A 22,207-nucleotide genomic window follows, 5' to 3' on the forward strand; every position below is an offset into this window, starting at 1 on the left:
ATTTTCTAGGTCACAAGCTGTTAATTTTGCATATACATAGACAGTATATTAGAAGTGTTTAGGGGTGTAATAGTACACACAAATCATGGCTCGGTACGGGTTCGGTACAACACGAAAACAAAAAAGCTTTCTTTATCACAGCATTTGAAAGTTAAAGTTGGTTCTCTTGCCTAAAACAAAAAAATAGCACAGCTAATGTGCAAAAATATTAGAAGAAAACATCAAACTTGTGTTTTTATTGTGCTAATATTCTTTAATTCACAATATGGGCAAAAATAGACAACACAGCCTTTTTTGTAGGGCTCGAGTAAGGTAACAGTTAAAGCAGTAGTTCTTAACCCTGCTAAAGGTACCGAACCCCCATGAGTTTCACACGTGCATTAACCGAAACCTTTGGAATTAGAAAAACCTCAAATTATATCAAATTTAATGAAAAACCCTTCACAAAATGCTAGCCAAATATGTACAAAAAGTCAACATTATGTAAATAAAGAATAAATAAATAAATAAAGAATAAATAAATACATACATAAATAAATAAATAAATACGAATCCTGTCACAAATCGAACAAACAGTGTGAACTTACAACAAATATTTTTGCCTTTTGATTTCCTTTTCACATTGGAAAATGAAATTTAACTTGATTCATTTCATACTGTTTCTTTTTTTTTTGTTTTAATGTCAACATTCTTTTTCCATCACATCCTTGCCTCACATGCTATTTGTCATAGCGTAAAATGTGACGCAAATGTTTTTTTTTATGTAAGTGCAGTGCACGTTACCCGTAGGTCTGTTGTACTTCCTCATACCAAGTGAGAGTCAACCTTCCACTGGGCAAACCAGTCTCTCCTTCCATCAGATAGAGGAGTAGCAGTTGAAAGAATTGGAATAAAGCCTGTAAATTGGGGACTAACAAGTCCAAAACCTGGTCTAGATTTAGTCAGCATCCAAAAATATTGCCATGCGTGTCTTAACTTTCACCGAACTCCTTAGACTGACTCACCGAACCCCTGATTTATTTTTTAAGAATCCAATAAAACCAAGAGTGATGGAAGAAAAATATTTTACTCAGAGTAATTGAAACCTTAAAACATTTTTTTTTTGTTTTGTTTAAATACGTCCTTTATATGGTGTCCCCTTGTATGAAGGCATCCATGAAATTTGCTTTTGAGCTTCCTCATTGACCATTTCAACTAGGGATGTCCCGATCCAATCTCGTGATCGAAAATCTGGCCGATCGCGCCATTTTTCAGAGGATCGGAATTGGGTTAAAAGGATCGGGTTTGTAATTAAAGGGAACCTCGGACTTAAAGACTTGTAGGCTCTAATAAACTACTATTGTTCTCTTTTACTGAAATAGTTTATTAAAAACACCTCAAATATATAATCTATAATATTTAGTACATCTTTTGACCTAAGGAGGGCGCCATGTTTTATGGACGCTCGGGGTGATGACGTAGATTGTCCCCGTCACTCGACGAATACTACCAGGTTACTGCAATTCCTTATACACGGCGTAGGCTTGCCACCCGTCCCTTGAAATACGGAATCGTTCCGTAATTGGGAATTAAAAGTTGCGTTCTGTATTGAACCAATACGGAACACATTTTATTTCTTATTTCACAATTGTCCAATGGGGCGACCCCGCGCGACCCGCGGTTCCGGTGGCGGGGAGTGGCGGGCGGCGGTGCGCCCAGCCCATGCACGTCTGTCACACACAAACAAACACCTCCTGCGCTCATGAGTGACCACTGAGCCAACAATAATGAACAAAAAGGGCAGGAGATATTAAAGACAGCAAGATAGTTATCTGCCTGCCCGCTGCTGTCTGCCCTGCACTGTGCTCCACTTCCGGGTTCGTTGCCTAGTTACCTCGCTCGCTCTGTTCAGCGCACCGCCCTGCGTGTTTTCAAAACAAAAATGTCTTCTTCAGCAGCAGAAGCTCAGGACACCCCACCTCATCCTCAAAAGGGGAAAAGTCTCCAAAAGATACATTGGAGTGGGAAGAGGGGAACCCGTGGCTCGATAGAGTCACTGATGATGATTATAAAGCGAACTGCAAGGCAGGCAGGAAAGTTTTTGCAGCGTCTCATGGAAGTGTAAAACAGCATGCTGCAGGGGACCTCCACAAACGGAATATAAGATCCCAGAAGAGCCTTCGTCACAATTATTTGTACCTGAAACATCCCCTGAGCTTGATTTGGTATGTTATTATGCTCTTGTATATGGATAACATATAGGCTATATTTATATTTATTTATTTATTTATTTAGTTATATTTACCTTCATACATCTTGCATTGATAAGAGCATAGCCAGGCTATTTCAGTTGCTACTATGGTTGATTATTTTCAGGAATGTTGATTTTTTTTTTTTTTTTTGAAACATGCATTTATTATCAATCAATATGGAATGAATGTATGTACCCATAAAGAACATCATATTTTGTTACGGTAACTAATGCTCCTCATATGGAATCATTCCTAATAGATTAACAGCAAATAAACACTGAATAAACAGTCCTACTGCGGATATATACTATCTATTGATTTATTGATAGTGAATTTGACATCATCCCACTCCTACCCTCTAAATTACTGCAGCTGAGGTGACATAGGTATACCACACAGTAAAACGTAGCTAGCCAGAGCTACAATAGCATTGACTGTGGACACAGGCTCAATCAGAAGATTTTTATGTGATTCCAAAATGGTGAAGAAAATGACTTTGGGGAGAACAAAGCAAGAGGCACTGTTGAAACAAGTCCTGGGTCCAAAGGCAGTGGGTAATTTCAATTTTACTTAGATTTCTTGAAATACGAAAATAGCTAAATAAAAATTAGCAGACTTATTTTAAGCAATAAATTAGTAAATTTAATCTTTAAAAAAAAGCTTTGAAATTTCAAATTTTCTTAATTCGAGAATTGATATTGTTCAAAACATGATTTGAAAGCAATTTTTTTCTTGATTTTGGTGAAAAATGACTTTATAACTTTTAGATGTATGGGATCAATAACAACAAATTATAATATTAACTTTAAATCAGTGGAATAATCTGATGCATTAATCTGTTAACACTCAGAACAAAATAAAATTATTTGACTACATTTAAGAAAAATAATCTAAGACATAGTAAAATAGCAGTGTGTGAATTTCATCCTGAAATCACCCTTGTTCCTAAACTTGCCGTGCATGTACTTAAGCTCGCTGTCTCGCAGTGCAAACGCTCATTCTATTGTCCATTGACGTCAATGGCAGCCGATGGGTGAATTGATATTTATTTAAAGCTATGAAGGGTTAATATTCGACCTAGGATAACCACAAACGGTTTTCTGGTTGCAGAAAACAACTCAGACTTCACAGGGGATCCCTTAGAAGGCACCTCCATTTGGTTTTGGAACAACACGGATCTGGTACGCTTTGCCTAGCGACTTAAATGTGCTATACTGTATTAGAGATGCTTTATACACGGATCTCTTTGCAGCCCATGAACGCCACGTGGTCCTCGCTAAGCCGCAGTGACTGCTTGAAGTACAAGGGCGAGCTGGTGGGCAAAGCGTGCGACTTTGTCCCCGACATCGCGCTTATGTCCTGCATCCTCTTCTTCGGCACTTACACCTGCTCCATGGCGCTGAAGAAGTTCAAGTTCAGCCCCTTCTTCCCTACCACTGTAAGTTAGACCTGTTTGAGACAGACTGAGACATCCGTCCTCGGTCATATACACCGCGCCTTTTTTCTCGCCGTCGCCAGGTCAGGAAACTGGTCAGCGACTTTGCCATCATCTTGACCATCCTCATCTTCTGTGGCGTGGATGTCATGGTCGGCGTGGACACGCCTAAACTCATTGTGCCCACTGAATTCAAGGTGAACGCATGGCGGGATGAATTGTTTTTTTTCTTATATGCTTTGGAACAAATGTAAAGAAATACGTGGTGTTTGCTGGTCACATCCTGTCTATGTTAGGTCATTTCCTATTCATTTTGCGGAATTTCTGGGACACTTCTTGTTCATATTGGAGCATTTACGGGTCACTTCCTCTTCATATCTGGTCACTTCCTGTTGATTTTGGCTCACGTCCTATGTATTTTTTGGGGGTGCATTTTCTGGTCACTTCCTGTTGATTTCGGGACACCTTCTGGTGGTATTAGGTCACTTGGTGTTGATTTTGTGGCATTTCTGGGTCACTTCTTTTTTTTGTAATTTTTTTTTTTTTTTTATTGGGGCATTTCCGGGTCACTTCCTATTGATTTTGGGGCATTTCCGCGTCACTTTGTCCCTATATCCGTTCACTTCCTATTGATTTTGAGGCATTTCCCAGGTCACTTCCTGTTGACTGAATCCCTTCTCATTGATTTTTCAGGGGTGCATTTTCTGCTCACTTTCTGTTGATATCCGGACACTTCCTGGTGTATAATCATTCAGTTTCTGTTGATTTTGTGGCATTTCCGGGCCACTTCTTGTTTATATCGTGGCATTTCCAGGGCACTCCCTATTGATTTTGTGCCATTTCCGCGTCACTTTCTCTTGATATCCGATCATGTCCTTGTCGTGTTGATTTTTTGGCCATGTCCCAGGTCCCTTCCTGTTTATTTTTGGTCCCGTTCTATTGATTTTTGGGAGGTGCATTTTCTGTTCACATCCTGTTCATATCGTGACACTTCCTGGTGATATTTAAGTCACTTCCTGACGATTGTGTAGCATGTCCAGGTTACTTCCTGTTCATATCGGGTGACTTCCTGTTGATATTAGTACATTTCGGTGTCAATTCCTGTTGATTTGGGGTCATTTCATGCCCACTGATTTCAAGGTATTTTTTCTCTGACGGTGTCAATTAAAAAAAAACAAAAAACATATAAGATAGATATAATTGCAGGGACTGACACTGTGTATGAGGAGCATTTTTTATTTGTGTAATCAGCTCATTGACGGCAATAAACGAGTTTGTATGAGTTTGTACTTGATTTTGTAGAGCATTATAAATAAAAAGATTTAGCGTAAATCCTAGAAATCATTTTAAAAAGTCATAAAAATCAGTCGAGAAATGAGCTCGTGAAAAGTCGCAAGTTCCTTGAACCTTGCCCTTACCAACAAGCCACGCAAACATGTCATGCTGCCATGCCACGTGCTGGGCTCAATCTTTTGGGCTCCGTTGTTAACTCATTACAAGCCAGAAGCGACCATGTGATCATGTTTCTTTAATGGGCCAACATGATGGCGATATTGGTAGGGTTGACAATCCCATGCACTGACATAAGGGGCGGACTGGTAATCTGTAGCTTCTGGAGGATCACAGAACAGCCGTTGCTCTGGACGGCCGGCGGCCGCCATACATACATCACTGTTTATATCCCCTCTATACTCTGTGATTATCTACAGTTCGCATCCAATCCGACAGGTGGCAGCAATGCGCCTAGCTGAAAGACTTGTTGTGGCCCACGAAGGGGCAGGATAGAGCGATAAGAGCTTTGGCGGACTTTCTAGTTGCCACCGGGCTGAGATGGAATGAAGAGGGTTACTTGCCAGGTATATTGGCAATTGTTATCCACCAGGTAGCTACAATTTAAATGATATAAAAGGCAATTAAAGGGCTAGTGCCAGCAAAAAACATTTTAGCTGTAAAACAACGTATGCACACGCAGCAGCAATATTAATTCAGAAGAAATATAACAAAATATTAATAAAATGAATGGTTTTACTTTAAAGTTTAGGTAGTTAAATTGATATGATATATATTTTTAATCATTTATATATTGTTTTGTTTTCTGGTTAATACTTTCCAATAAAGGTTATGTATACAGGATTTGTCTTGAAAAGTTTATTGTATTTTCACTGAAATTTATTATTTGTGTGGCAAGATTAATTATGGCATGAACAATGAAGTCATTTTATAGACACAGGGGATAGGTGTTATTATAATCAATTGGATACATAAAACTTGCTTTAAAAAATAAATTCTTTTATTTGTTTATTCAGGTTGATTATAGAGCTAGGGCAGAAGATGAATCCAACTCCAGTTCAGCCTTGCAGTACTTTGAGCGCCCCAAGTCAGACAGTCACAGTCTAGACACATGTTCTTCATTTTTCTCTCAAAGTGAACGAAATTGATGCATGTTACAATAAAATATATTTTTTTAATTCTCCCGGGGCGACATGCCCCCGGACCCTCCTAGATGGTCTGTGTACAGCGATTCTTGTGGGCTGGGCTGAGTCAAAATCCAGGGCTGCTTTTTAGTCCCAGTCCGCCCCTGACTGACATTGTCACTTTTCATATTGTGTTAAATGTGATCAACTCAGTCAATGCCACTGACAACGATAGACGTCCAATTCCTTTAAACTTACTCTGAATTATCATGTGTCAGCGCCATTGATGGCAATAGACGTCCAATCCATTTTGACTGGGAGGGGCGAATGAATGAACGTCAAAGAACTGCTAAAATGGACTGAATGTCTATCGCCATCAATGGCAGCCAATCAGATAACGTCTTTTGCCCTTAGCCGACGAGTCCCCTCCGAGGCTGGTTCGTGCCTCCGTTTGGGGGCAACCCCTGGTGGGTGTACCTGGCATCGGCCCTACCAGCCCTCCTGGTCACCATCTTGATCTTCATGGACCAGCAGATCACGGCCGTCATCGTTAACAGGAAGGAGCACAAGCTGAAGGTGAGCGCCGTCTATTTGGTTCATTTGACTGGATTTTTGACAGTTAACCCCTTGATGCCTGAATGTAGTACATTGAACATATATTCATTAAAAAGCATTGGGGAATACATAAGTATCAAGGACCCAATGGAATACATAAGTATCAAGGACCCAATGGGACAGAATGAAATATATAAATACTACATCTTTGACTAAATACAGGTAGTCTCCGCTTTACGAAGTACCCGACTTATGTGATTTCAACTTTACTACGCCGGAGTCTCATCTGTCACATAAACAGTTCCTTATTGTGCCTTACAGTGTCTAATTTACTTTATTTTATTAGTATGACTGGTCTGCCGTTTGGCAAAATGTGTATTTGATTATAATGTTTACTTTTGTTTTATATGATGCGGGCTTTTATTTTGGTGCAGGAATCGTAGAGCAGGCAGTACTTCCTCACGCTAGTAAGAGCACATGTACACACGAAGGAAAACGTATTAGCGCAAACGAAGAATAACGTACGCACACACATGAGGAAGCGCGCATTTGCCCCAACGAAGAAGTCGTGCAGCCGAGTGAGAGAGAGAGAGGAATGATTACAGCTTACCTCGCTGTCTAGCTAGGATTTATAGGCTAGAATAGAATGTCTTGGCAAAGAGAGTACAATGAGGTACAACACATTGTTTGATTGTTATTCTGAGATTTAAGGGGTATTTAGGGGTACTTAAAGGGTTAATTCCGACTTTTGCAAAAAATTCAGGTTACGTCGCCAGCGTAGGAACGGAACTCATTCATAACCCTGTACTTAAATGCATCATTAGTTTATTAAAATACTTGTCCATTTAATGTTAGAAATATAATTATTTCACTATTTAATAATTTCATGGACATTTGTTGTATGGAGGACCAAATGGGACAGAATAAAATATGTAAATACATCTTTAAATAAATACTTAAATGTATCATTACCTCCATACATAATGTAAGTGCATGAAAATAAAAATAATACAAAAATAAATTAAAAAATTAAAGGGAGAAAAGCAAAATATAGAAAATTAAATTGAAAAAATGCCGCTAAAAATGGGAAATCCGAAATGGGAAAAAAAACAAAATTTAAAACATTTGGAAATGTAAATGTATTTTGAAAATACAAAATCTGAAATAAAAAAAAAAATAAAGAAATTATATCTTTTTAAATGTGAAAAAATAAATAATTGTATTTTATTTTTCAAATTAATTATTCACACTTTTTTCTTCTTTCTTTTTTCAGTTTAATTTTCCTTTTTCTTTTTTTTTTTTTTAATGAATACAGTTTTTACATACTTACTGTATGTATTCCCCTAAAGCTTATTGATGTATATTTGTTAACTGCAAATTAAGGCGTAGATTCCTCGAAAAAGCCACTAGCGACAGGCAGGGGCGGAATTTAGGGGGGTGCTGGGGGTGTGAGCGCACCCGGGCCTCCAAGGGGCCCGGATTGTGGGCGTAAAGTGGGCATGGTTGGGTGAGAGGAGGGTCAAACACAGTGGCAGAATAAATGTAAACAGGGCCCATGTCCAATGAGCATAAACGGGACCCCCCGAGTGGACCGTCCAACGGGGGGGTTCTAGTGGACAATTATTTGCGGACCCCTCTGCACTTTCGCAGGCCCGTCAAGACAATCGCCCTGTGTGTTTGTGTGTAGAGGCGGGGCCAGGAGACAAGCAAGCCAGGCAGTTGCTTGGGGCCCCAGCCAATTAAGGGCCCCCCGAAAAAAAGTGTACCCGACAGAAGCAAAGAATTTGTAATAACACTGCAGTAGCAAACCCCCACTATTGAGGATCCAACCCATTTGCCGTCGCAACCTGCGCTCGACACTGTCAGTGGACCCTACGTATTTCGTGAAAAGGGAAACTTAAGTTTGTAATTTTATTTGACGTCATTTATTTATACTATTAAATGTTATTATTATTATTTTTTTATTAAAATGTTTTATATATATAGTCTGACAACAACCCCACTGTTGGATGGTCCACTCGGGGGGCCCCGTTTATACTCATCACACCCGGGCCCTGTTCACATTTGTTTCGCCACTGGCGACAGGTCTAGTGTCAACTGTTTCTATGTTTGCGATCACTTCTGCGGTGACATTTGGTGATTTTTTTCATGGTCCAGAAAGGCGCAGGCTACCATCTGGATTTGTTCTGGGTGGCCGTCCTGATGGTGGTGTGCTCCTTCATGGGCCTGCCGTGGTACGTGGCGGCCACCGTCATTTCCATCGCTCACATCGACAGCTTGAAGATGGAGACGGAAACATCGGCGCCCGGCGAGCAGCCAAAGTTCTTGGGAGTTAGGTGAGCTCAGAATGCAACATAAACTCAATAATCCTTTTATCATTCTGTATGATTTGATCGGAGTGGAACGGCATTGTTACAGGGAGCAGAGGGTGACTGGCGTCTGTGTCTTCATCCTCACCGGACTCTCCGTCTTCATGGCTCCCATTTTAAAGGTTTAGTATTATTTCATCCATTCCCATAGTAGCACAATTGCTGTATATTTGTGGCATGCTGTTTCAGTGCCACTGGCAGTAGGGGTGGGTAACTTTGGGTAGGTCCCGATACGATTTGCGATCCGAGGCTCATGATGACGATGATCTCACAATATGGAGATATAACAATTATCGATACATGGATCAGAAAATCAGTCTATGTACGATAATCTACAATACAACTAATCAACAGCTGTGAATTTAATGAGTTTATCACTAGTAGATGTTCAATCCATTTGAACTTAAAGGATGTTCCTTTCCATTTCAAATGGGCCTGACGTCTATGGCCGTCAATATATATATATATATACATATATATATATATATATATATACACATTATATTTTGGGGCATTTCAGGTCATTTCCTGTTGATTTTCTATCATTTCCTGTTATTTTGGGGCATTTCTGGGCCACTTCTTGTTGATTTTGGGACATTTCTGGGAAACTTGATGTTGATTTTGGGTTCCTGAAAAAGAAGTGACAAGAATGTGATGACAGCTCATTGAATACTATTAACGGCACTAGACGTCCAATCAATTTCGCCTGGGAGGTAGCGAATGAACATTCCCTCACAGTCAAATGGGACTAAAACCAGAGCATTCACAGCCAGTCTTACCGGTTTTGAGGGAATTTACAGGTCGTTTCCTGTTGATTTTGAATGACTTCCTATTGATTTTTGGACATACCCAGGTCATTTCCTGGTCACTAACCCCAAATCAACAAGAAACGACCTGTAAATTCCCCCAACTAAACAGGTAGCGATCTAGAAAAGCAGAAAATTTAACAGGAAATTACCTGAAATGCCCCAAAATTAACTCATTGGCTGCCACAGCCATATACTGTATAGCCAATCTGTTTGAAGTGGAGGGGCTGCATTTACAGGTAACTTCCTGTTCATTTTATGGCATTTACAGATTGCTTCATATTGATTTCGGGACATTCCCGGGTCAATTCCTGTTCACGAACCCCAAATCAACAGGAAATGACCCATAAATTCCCCAAACGTGACCCAGAAAAGCCCCTAAACTAACAAGAAAGTACCTGAAATACACCCAAATTAAATCATTGTCTGCCACGGCTATTGATAGCCAATATGTTTGAAGTGGGAGGGATGCATGTACAGGTCACTTCCTGTTCATTTTAGGGCATTTACAGGTTGCTTACTATTGATTTTGAGTCACTTCCTATTCATTTGGACACATTCTTGAGTCACCTCATTTTCAGCAACCCAAAATCAACAGGAAGTGACCTGTAAATGATCCAAAAGGAAAAGGAAGTGACTGAAAATGAACTCATTGCCTGTCATTCGCTGTCGTCCCTCCCACTTCAAACGGATTAGACGTCTATTAGTGATACTCATTCCAATTCACAGCGGAAAGACCAAAATTGGTTTCCCTTTTATTAGTTGTATTGACCCCTGTATTGATAATTATTGTATTGCCGTATCATGAGATGATTGTTACCGTGAGCCTTGTATCGCAAATCGTATCGTATCGTGAGCTATCCAGAGGTATCCCCCTTTGTCATGAATTTGGTGATTTACACTCCTAATAATGACTGCCTTGAAATATAAAATGTTGCGAACGTTTGTCCTTTAGTTCATCCCCATGCCGGTGCTTTACGGAGTCTTCCTTTACATGGGAGTGGCCTCTCTCAAAGGAGTTCAGGTAAACTCTTTATTTTAATGATACACTCTTATTTGACATCCTGAGATGTGTGTATATTTCTGCGTGTAGTTTATGGACCGTCTGAAGCTGTTGCTGATGCCGGCCAAGCACCAGCCTGACCTTATTTACCTGCGCCACGTGCCCCTAAGGAAGGTGCACCTGTTCACCTTCATCCAGGCGCTCTGCCTGGCTCTGCTCTGGATCCTCAAGTCCACTGTTGCCGCCATCATTTTTCCCGTCATGGTAGGACATACAGTACCAAAAAATATTACCGTCTGTATGTTTGTTCAAGATTCTAAAGATGTCACGATCGCATATTTTTGCACCTGATTCCAAGTCACCTAATTTTAAGAATCGATGCCGATACCGAGTCCTGAGCCGATACTGAAAAGAAAGGTTTTTTTTTTTCCTTACTTGAACAGAAGTTTAAAAGTTCCAAACATGTTACACAGTACAGTTAGTCCCCGGGTTACGTAATACGAGACTTATGTGATTGCGACTTGACGACGCCGGAGTCATTTGTCTCCAGTCGTTTTTCTTAAATAATGTTGACTTTTGTTTTGGGATGCATGCTTTCATTTTGCCGCAGGGAGCACAGAGCAGGTAGTACTTCCACATGCGAGTAAGAACGCATGTACACAGGAAGATGAACGTATTTGCGCACACGAAAAACAGCACATTTGCTCCCATGTAGAAGTCGCGCAGCCGAGTGAGAGAGAGAGGGAAAAGATTCCAGCTGCAAGCCTGCACAGACATTTGTTGATTGTGCAGCATCCACAGAGGCAACACCTGTATCTAACACCTTTTGTACCGTTTCTACTTATTGTGCGTTTTCAATTGTGGTCAAATACATGGGGTGAGTTTACGTGATTGTTTTTGATGTTGTGCGGACGCTAACTGATACATGCTAATCGTTGGACTGTTATAGTTTGGTCTCACTGCTTAGCACAGTACTTCTCAAATGGTGGGGCGCGCCCCCCCAGGGGGGCGCAGAGCGATGCCAGGGGGGGCGCGAGTGACCTCGGGGAACATGCTTTTATTTTTTTTATTTTTTTTGCCGTACTAGAATAAAGTGTACTTGCACATCCACTCCGTGGGTGGCAGTGGCGCTCTCATTTTCAAAGTGCGTGCAGTATTTTTGAAGTAAGCAAGAGCACACGGAAGTCAGAGACTCATGCAGAGCTGGACTCACGCAGCGACCCACTGTCTTCTTCGGTTCTCACGTGTCCGGCCGAGAAGTGCCGTTTTCGGCTTGGGATCGTCACGACCACCGCCCTCACCTACGGTTCTACCTCGGCCGCCGAGAATGCGCTTTTTTCGGGCCGTTTGCCTTTGACTTTTAATATAGTGGGAAATGAGGAAAGACCACTGTTTACCGAGTCTAAAAATGATTATAGCGGAGAAGCCAAATCAGTTAAGACGCCACTTAAAGACATTCGACCTCAATCTCATAGCCGCTTGATTGTTTTTCAGCGAAAATGTGCCGAATATTGCCAATTGTCACAATCGTCCCGCTTTGTCAGTGTTATATCAGTAAACCAGTGAGCACTGTGGTGAATCAGCGAAAATAAAAACTTTCCTTCTGTCCAAAGACTTTCTCCCCCCCCCCCTTCTATTCAGTTTTGTTTTTCGGTCAAATGTTTTGGCACGTTGTCCTGAAGAGTAAATGTTTCTAATCAATTTGAATTTGTTATTATTTACTGATTTTATTACATTTTATTTTTCAGTATCAAATGGTCAAAAATGTACCTTGAGTGTATTTTTACAGTTTGGATGTGACTTTTTTTTTTTTTTTTTTTTTTTTTTTCAGGCAAATTGATGCGCGTTAAGTCTTTTCTGTTACAAGCAACACAATGTTAAAAAAGTTATACTTTATTATAAGTTGATCTATGTTACTTTTTTTCTTTAATAGAAAAAAAAGGACACAATGTTAGGCTGAGGCGTACTTATAATAGTAATATAGACGAATGATACTATTTACAGTGGTGGCAGAGAGTTGGGGGGGGGGGGGGCGCGAAACATTTACGTCTTCCTTGGGGGGGCGTAACAGAAAATAATTGAGAAGCACTGGCTTAGCAGGAGGGAGGGTGAGAGGCTGTATGAGCATGAAGCAGAAAAAAAAAAAAAAAAAAAAATTCAAATAAAAAACCAGAGCCTTTTCTCGTGATTCCAATCCTCTGAAAAATGGCGCGATCGGCCAGATTTCCGATCACATCATCGGCTCCAGACAAATAAATGGATTATTTTCAAAGGAAGAGGATTTTTTTGTGATATGAAACGGAATTGGTGATTATGTTTAGGAGTCATTAGGGCAAAGGTCAGAAAGGAATTTCACAATCACTCAATACCAAAAAAATATAACTAACAATACATATTTTCTTTGAATTTGGCGTCTTAGGTGGATGTCTTCTCATCTAGTTTCTTTGTTTTTGTTGTTGTTGTTGATGTTTTTTGATTTTTTTGTTCGCTGTTAAAAAAAAAAAAATCAGTATTGAATCCCCTCAAAATAAAAATTGTAAGTGATTAAAATTCAGAATGATAAAAGCAAAAAATCAAGTCAATGCTAAATTTATGAGAATAAAGCTCTGATATGAGAAGAATCACCCGTTTATATTCTCAGAAGGAGCTCACATTTTAACCCGTGCCCCGTCGTTGACAACGATAGACGTTCAATTCATTTAAACTTGGAGGAATGAGTCTTGTTTGAGTCCCAATAACGGCACTAGATGTCCAATCCATTTTGACTGGGAGGGGCGTTCATGAGTTCTTTAAAAAGTGTGTGACATTTCATGATTAAATGATCTTGTAATATTCATTCATTCATTTTCCATTCCGCTTTACCTCATGAGGGTCGCGGAGTGATCTTGTAATATGTAATATGAAACAGAAGTGATGATTAAATTCTGGCATCATGAGGTCAAAGATCACGTAGGTCAAAGAACTCAAGAACGAATAAAGGGATTATTATTACGTTTGAATCAAGCATGTTAACCACTGTTGTTTTTGGCAACCGTTTTAATTTTTGTAGTCTTTTGGATGATAATACTTATTAGTCTTAGTCATATTTTAGTCATTGCAAAATGTGTTAGTCTTTGTCTAGTTTTACTTGACGTTTACGTCTGTAAACTTCAAAAGTTTTAGTCTTAAAATAAATAAATACATAAATGTTTGCAACAATTTTGAAAGAACGTTTGGACCGACGAGCACATATTGTAGCTAACGCCAACATGGTGATAATACACACTCAGCAGGAAAAGAGTGCATGATTTTCAATTAATTATACTTGGAAAGAAATGTATATTAAAAAAAACAATAAGTTGGCCGAGAGTTTAAGACGCTCGCCATTAGCATTTGCCTAATGCTAACGTGAACGTGAATGCTATGCTAACGGTAAGAGTTACATTTAGTGTATGATAATCACAGCACAGACCTTTAAAAGCTCAAGCAATATTGCATAATCTCTCTTGCTAAGACAAGAAAACAAATATTTCCTTGTGTGTTTCAAAACAAGCAAGCCTGGAGAGGGGGTCGTAGCACGTCAAATGGCTGACACATCGAGAGACTGCTGCTGAGATGCAGGTTAACTACACATAAAAATGTTACACATGTTACACATATGATGGAAACTATGGCACATTTTTGTCTCATTCGCAACTCGTCAGACGAAAACTGGCATTCATCTCGTTATTTTTTCGTCTCCCAAGACAAATGTTTAGCTTGTTATCGTCTCGTCATTGTTATTAAAAATTTGTTAGTAGACGAAATATTTTCGTGATCGTCATTGTTGACGAAAACACCACTGTTGTGAACACATTGCTAGGGATGACTTCCGGAATGTTGCCCTTGCCAACATGGTCACCGCATAGCCACGTCACCACAGCTTGCTGCCATATAACGTATTTCATTCTAAATTGTGGTTCAGACATTTTTTTTTTTTTGGAGCTTTAGCAAAATTCCTTTTATGACCTTTGACCTCATTATTCCGACATGAAATCAGATCTTCCGTCTCATATTCCAAACATATCATGCAAGTTTAATAATAATCCCTTTATTCTTGCCTGAGTTCTCATGGTATTCCCTTTTTGACCTGTGTGACCTTTGACCTCATTACTCCAAAATATAATCACATTTAATAATACAAACATATCCAGCAAGTTTTAATATTCTAATCTCTTTATTTTTTCTTGATTTATCTTGAACACAAACAGCCATACAGAAACGAATGCATAACCTCCAACTATTGGCAGAGAATTAGTACTCCGTGTGAGTACTTTTGCTACATGTAATTGTCTTTTTGCTCTGTTCGTAGATCCTGGCATTGGTGGCAGTGAGGAGAGCCATGGACTACATGTTCTCACAGCATGACCTCAGCTTCCTGGATGACGTCATCCCTGAAAAGGACAAGAAGAAGAAGGAGGATGAGAAAAAGAAGGGCGACGGCGTAGACAGTGACGGCGATGATGTAAGTTTTGTCGGCGCTGGATTTCAATCCATTTGAACCGGGAAGAGCCGGCAGCGATGAAACGATCAATAGGGCCGGATTATTTTGAGAGGCGATTCATTGCCGATTATTTGGTGATGACTAGACAAATTGGCTCATATTAAGGTGACCGTATTTTGATTTCCAAAAAGAGGACACTCAGCTTCAATTTACTTGAAGTTCACTCAAAGATGACTTGTCTTTTTTTTCAATTGTTACTGTACAAATAAATAATCTGCAACAACGTTCTAAATAATACCTCTTCTGTAGAAAATCCAGATTTATCAAAAAGGTAATTTCTCATTACAGTGAAATAATGTAAATTAAACCGTAGCCTCAAGATAGCCTCAAGACTATCACTACAATTGTCGTTGACAAATTGTTATTCCCTCTCAATTATTATTCTCATTCAATGTCTTAGATTGCATGCAACCAAATAACCGAAATAAACTGAAGAACATGGCGGCACGGTGGCTGAGTGGTTAGCACGTCTGCCTCACAGTTCTGAGATCAAGGGTTCAATCCCGGGCTTCGGCCTTCCTGTGTGGAGTTTGCATGTTCTCCCCGTGCCTGCGTGGGTTTCCTCCGGCAACTCCGGTTTCCTCCCACATCCCAAAAACATGCATGGTAGGCTGATTGAACACTCTAAATTGTCCATAGGTGTGAGTGTGTGCGTGAATGGTTGTGTGTCTCCTTGTGCCCTGCGATTGGCTGGCAACCAATTCAGGGTGTCCCCTGCCTACTGCCCGAAGTTAGCTGGGATAGGCTCCAGAACCTCCGCGACCCTCGTGAGGAATAAGCGGCATGGAAAATGAATGAATGAATGAATGAACTGAAGAACATTTCAACCAGCATGTTTCCAAATGCAGCACTTCAAAACTACATATCCCATAATGCCTAGCGCAGCTGACCTCACTGACAGCAAGCACTGGTAGCCGAGGCAAAAATCAAACATTGTTATAAAAGTTAACAATCATCGGCAGTGTAACGATGTGACACAGCACATGATTTTACAGATTACACCAGTACATGGCTCCGACAGAATTCAGCATTTGCCAAATGTAAGTTTAGCAAGTGCACCATAATTTTCGCACTGTAAGGCACACCTGACTATAAGCTGCTACCCACCAAATTTGACGCGAAAACGACATTTGTTCATTTATAAGCCACACTGGACTATAAGCCCCAGCTGTCCTCACTGTATTTTGGTATATTTACATGAAAAGATATTAACTGGTAAGACTTTATTTGACAGCGGCATCATAACATCAAATGAACTACCATGAAGCTTTGAACCAATTGGCTGCAAAGCTTCATTGCTTCAAGAAGCTTCATTGGGCCATCACTGCTCCCTTGAGGGCGACAGTTAACCTCTGCTGCCACTTGCTGTCAACATTTGTTGTCCAACATGCCTCCAAGCATGCATTGCAGCGCTACAGATGTAAATAACAATCAAAATTCATGTTCTTTGCGAATTATTTCTTCAGTTACTGTTCCAGTTGTTTCCCTAATTGCTAGTTATGGTATTTGGTAATACTTTATTTGACAGTGGCGCCATAAGACTGTCATTAGACAATCCTAATTATGACATGACACTGTCATGAGCATTAATGAATGCTTATAACAGATGTCATTTAGTGTTATCCGGCAAATTATCTCACTTTTTTATGGATGAAAAAGATCCGAGCTGGACATAAATGGAGTTAGTGACATACATTGCTGGATAACACTTAATGACATCTGTCATAAGCATTCAGTAATGCCCATGATAGTGTCATGTCATAATTATGACGGTCTTATGACGCCACTGTCAAATAAAGTGTTACCTATCAACCCAAATAAATCAACAAATAAGCTGCACTTGGCTATAAGCCGCAGGTTTCAAAATGAATGAAAAAAGTAGCGGCTTATAGTCCGAAAATTACGGTACATACTGATGCAAATCTGTATCCAAAGTGGAATAAAGGTATTTTCGACTTAATTACAGTTTTAGGTACATGAGAATTTGATTATCTACGTATTAAACACAAGTGTTAACAACTGGGCAGGTCTCTTTGGGAACACGTCATAGGCCCGACAGTACCCTTGTATTCTGTGCAAATTGTCAGTCAAAAAACTGGACATTTTCATGAATTTATAAAACCCCGCCGGACAACGGACAGGATGTAAAAAGTGGACATGTCCGGGCAAAAGAGGATGTTTGGTCGCCCTAGCTCATATATAAATAACCTTTTTATTCTTACAGTTTATTGGTATGTTTGCCATTTTAGCTGGAAATGGGCTTTGGATGCAAGTGTTGGACTATAACCAATGAAGTTAACCCCATGATGCCTGAATTTACATTTAACAAACATACATAAAGCATTGGACGAATCCATAATGAAATAAAAATAGTATTAATGTAAACATACTAACTATAGAATGTTACATTGAAAGAAATACAGCTAGATATGAGAAAATCCTAAAATAAAAAAATATATATATACAGTGTATATATAAGGAAATAAAAGTATGAAAGTGACCCAAAATCAACAGAAAGTGACCCTTAAGTGCCCCAAAATTAACAAGGAAGCAATGAAATGTATCAACCCATGGAGGTCCGGATTTGGATTTATACTCAAAATGAAAGTGGAAAAACACAGTACACACTGATTCAACTTTGATGTAATGTCCTTTAAACAAATCAAATTGAAGCTTAGTAGTGTGTTTGGCCTCTGCATGCTTGTATGATCTCCCTGCAACGCCTGGGCATGCTCTTGATGAGGTGGTGGATGTTCACCTGAGGGATTTCCACCCAGATCTGGACCAGCACATCACTGAGTTCCTGGACAGGTTAAATGATGGCACCCTGACTGCTATTAGGTATCAGGATGAAATCCTTTGACTCATTGTCATAAGCTACGCTAGTGCAGAGGGACTTGGGTTCCTCCTGGTCCTTGACAATGCCCAACTTCATGTGGCTGTAGTATGCAACAGTTCCTGAAGGAAGAAGGAATTGATAATATTGACTAGCCCCCACGTTCGCCTGACCTAAATCCAATAGGACACCTCTGGGACATTGTGTTTAGGTCCATCTGGCAAAGCCAGGTTGCTCCTCAGACTGTCCAGTAGCCCTGTGATGCCAGTGGCGCCCCCAGGGGGTGGGCAGGGGTGGCCACGGCCACCCTTATAAATTGGTTGGCCACCCCACTGGCCACCCGGCTTGCCAGTATGTCGTTAGATTGTTATAGCATCAGTTATGCATTTCATCCCAAATGAATGCATTTATTTTGTTTTGTTAAATGTAGGGCTGTCAAATTTATTATTTTATGGGCGGTGAAAATATTTATCGCAATTAACGCATTCGCTGTACGACTCATTCACACATTGCCGTAAACAGCCTACAGTGGCGCCGTTTTACTTATATACAGAGATAAGAGGCAGAGTGGAGTAGATACAAGCATTCATTGGGGCTGTGCTTTTAATTGGCAAAAGCTTTGTCATCTCTCCCACAGCACGTATAAATATTGTGGGAAGCGACGTGGGGAAGAATGACATGAGTTGGTCTTTTTCTTAACACCCTGTAGTGTACCCAACGCAGAGAAGATATAGCATTTGCAGCCACCACACACAGTCATGGTTGCACCACTTCCCTTTATGCATTTGGTTCAGAACAGTTAAGTCGCTACAGTATCATTTACTGAAAGTTCAACAAATACACTAGATGGCAATATTTAGTCACAATATACAAACTCACATTTATCCTTTAAGAATTGCAAGTCTTTCTATCCGTGGATCCCTTTCACAGAAAAAATGTTAATAAAGTTAATGTCATCTTGTGAATTTATTGTTATAATAAACAAATACAGTACTTATGTACAGGATGTTGAATGTATATATCCGTCTTGTCTTATCTTTCCATTCCAACAATAATTTACAGAAAAATATGGCATATTTTAGAGATGGTTTGATTTGCGATTAATTACGATTAATTAATTTTTAAGCTGTGATTAATTCGATTAAAAATTTTAGTCGTTTGACAGCCCTAGTTAAATGTACACCTTATGCCTAATATATACATAACACAATAAAACAGAATTGTTGTGGAACTCAAAATGTTGACTGGACAGTAATGGACTAGGCACATTAAATCTTTAGTAACATCAAATATTACACTATACACCAAAGTATATCAGTAGCCGTGTCCTTGAGTCTTTCTTAAGTTTTCCCCTGACCTTTTTACTGCAATAATATAATGAAAACCTGAAATTACGGCTTTTAGTTTTGGCCACCCCAAGATTTTAAGTGGCCCCATCTGGCCACCCCTATGAAAAATTTCTGGAGGCGCCACTGTGTGATGCCGTGGTCCAGATCTGGGAGGAGATTCCTTAGGACATCTTCCGTCGTCTCATTAGGAGCATGTCCAGGCGTTGCAGGGAGGTCATCCAGGCACGTGGAGATCACATACACTACCATGCCTCATTTTGACTTGCCTGCAGTGTGTTTTTCCACTTTCATTTTGAGTATAACTCCAAATCCAGACCTCCATGGGTTAATACATTTGTTTTTCATTGATAATTTTTGTGTGATTTTGTTGTCAGCACATTCAACTATGGAACGAACAAAGTATTTAATAAAAATATTTCATTCATTTATAACTACAATGTGTTACGTTAGTGTTCTCTTTATGTTTTTTTTTTTTTTTTGCATATACAGTATAATGTTTATAATATGTACTATTTATTCTTCTAAGGCTTTTTGATGTATATACTATATGGTAAATATAAATTCAGGCATCAAGGGGTTCATTTGCTCACGCATTAGTATTTTCCTTTCGACATAGGCAGTCAGAATAAGCTGGAAGGATGAGTGCATGCTCCAGGGCGTGAGGTTTTGGTGCGCAAATCAGGTCTTGAAGACTTTTTGTGTGTGGTCTCTCCAACAGTCTGACTATCCTTACAATGAGAATGTTCCCAGCATTAAAATTCCCATGGACATGATGGAGCAGGAACCCTTCTTAGGTGGTCAGGCCTCAGACAGTGAGTAGACCACAAGGGGGCGGCGCATGTCCTTTCGTCTTCTTCATCCTCCTCTATTTTGTTTTTGTATTTCATGCTCTCTGACGTTAGCCCGCTTTATTTATTTATTTTTGTTACATCTGCATGGGAATGGCTTCTCTCTTTTATCAACTAACACACTATTATTTTGTTGAAAACCCTCTCGTCGGGGACTTGCATGTGTCTATGTTCATTTTTTTGATAATAATATAATAATAACAATAACAATAACAATAATACTACCATTTATGTATAATATACAGAGCCCCCCAGGTGCCAGGGTAAAAAAAAAAAAAATTTTTTTTTTCATAGTTAATCTGCCCACAGTTTAGAAAATTGTGGGTACAATTTAGTATTTTGTACCCAAAGTTTAGTAATCTGTACCACAGTTTAACAATGAGCCAGATACTGTAGAATCCAACGTGTAAATAAAGTGTACCCACATATTAATAAACTGCGGGTAAAGATTAGCACCCTGGAGGCTCAGTATGAATATACAGTATATTTAAGAGAAATGGCAAATTGGTAACGTGTGTCTCCTTGGCAGACGAGAAGTCAGCTTCTCTCCTCGAGCGACACACCTCGTGCTGAGAGGCTTCGTTACTACCAGGCCAACTGCTTGTCCAGGTAAGACGCAAGCACACAAACACGTACGTTTTAAAGCAACAATTTGGATGACACACATCAGTTTTTGCCAAGTTGTTCATGTTTTCTTGCTGCTCGTTAGGCTAAAACATGGCTACAACCCCTAGCAAAAAGTATGGAATCCCCAGTCTCGGACGAGCACTCACTCAGACATTTTATCATGTAGAACAAACTCGGATAAAAAGCTTGAAAAAAAAAAAAATTACCTAGTTCAAAAGTGCAACTCTTTAGCATTTAGAAACACTAAAAGAAATGAATAAAAAACATAGTGGTGGTCAGTAAATGTTACTTTTATAGAGCAAGTGCAGGGAAATATATATTGAATCACTCCATTCTGAGGAATATAAAATATGGAATCATTAGATTACAAAGAAATAACAATCAAAACTAGTGCTGTCAAAATTATCGCGTTAACGGGCGGTAATTAATCTTTTAAATTAATCACGTTAAAATATTTGACATATTTAACGCACATGCCCCGCTCAAACAGATTAAAATGACAGCACAGTGTCATGTCTACGTGTTACTCGTGTTTTTTGGTGTTTTGGCGCCCTGTGCTGGCGCTTGGGTGCGGACTGACTTCATGGGTTTCAGCACCCATGAGCATTGTGTAATTATTAACTTCAACAATGGCGAGCTACTAGTTTATTTTTTTGTTTGAAAATTTTACAAATGTTATTAAAACGAAAACATTAAGAAGGGTTTTAATATAAAATTTCTATAACTTGTTCTAACATTTATCTTTTAAGAACTACAAGTCTTTCTATCCATGGATCGCTTTAACAGAATGTTAATAATGTTAATGCCATCTTGTTGATTTGCTGTTATAATAAACAAATACAGTACTTATGTATAGTATGTTCAATGTTCTTTCCATTCCAACAATAATTTACAGAAAAATATGGCATATTTTATAGATGGTTTGAATTGCGATTAATTACGATTAATTAATTTTTAAGCTGTGATTAACTTGATTAAAAATTGTAATCGTTTGACAGCCCTAATCAAAACACATCTCTAGTGTTTAGTAGCACCATCTCTGGTTTTTATGACAGCTTGCAGTCACTGAGGCATGGACTTGATGAGTATTCTTCATCAATTTGGTACCAACTCTCTTTGATTGCAGTTGCCAGATCATCCTTGCAGGTGGTAGCCTTGCTGTGAACCATTTTTTTTCAATTTCCACCACAGGTTTTCAATAGGGTTGAGATC

At 39.4% G+C, this 22,207-nt stretch overlaps 1 protein-coding gene across 5 annotated transcripts in view; it reads left to right on the plus strand.

Moving 5' to 3' along the window:
• The window catches only part of slc4a4a (solute carrier family 4 member 4a), a 118,410-nt gene that overhangs the window by 87,953 nt on the left and 8,250 nt on the right, over nucleotides 1–22,207 (plus strand). For 3 of the 5 annotated variants that reach the window (XM_057832342.1, XM_057832339.1, XM_057832341.1), the window contains 11 exons: nucleotides 3,342–3,412; nucleotides 3,484–3,669; nucleotides 3,750–3,863; nucleotides 6,495–6,656; nucleotides 8,793–8,971; nucleotides 9,054–9,126; nucleotides 10,766–10,834; nucleotides 10,904–11,077; nucleotides 15,144–15,296; nucleotides 20,239–20,332; nucleotides 20,898–20,977. In XM_057832342.1, the coding sequence (XP_057688325.1) occupies nucleotides 3,342–3,412; nucleotides 3,484–3,669; nucleotides 3,750–3,863; nucleotides 6,495–6,656; nucleotides 8,793–8,971; nucleotides 9,054–9,126; nucleotides 10,766–10,834; nucleotides 10,904–11,077; nucleotides 15,144–15,296; nucleotides 20,239–20,332; nucleotides 20,898–20,941 (1,319 nt within the window). In that variant the 3' untranslated portion in view covers nucleotides 20,942–20,977. The remainder of the gene's footprint in view (nucleotides 1–3,341; nucleotides 3,413–3,483; nucleotides 3,670–3,749; nucleotides 3,864–6,494; nucleotides 6,657–8,792; nucleotides 8,972–9,053; nucleotides 9,127–10,765; nucleotides 10,835–10,903; nucleotides 11,078–15,143; nucleotides 15,297–20,238; nucleotides 20,333–20,897; nucleotides 20,978–22,207) is intronic. The other 2 variants (XM_057832338.1, XM_057832343.1) reach the window with 1 other exon arrangement.

This window comes from Corythoichthys intestinalis, chromosome 3 (genome assembly GCF_030265065.1).
Source record: "Corythoichthys intestinalis isolate RoL2023-P3 chromosome 3, ASM3026506v1, whole genome shotgun sequence".
Classification (NCBI taxonomy): domain Eukaryota; kingdom Metazoa; phylum Chordata; class Actinopteri; order Syngnathiformes; family Syngnathidae; genus Corythoichthys; species Corythoichthys intestinalis.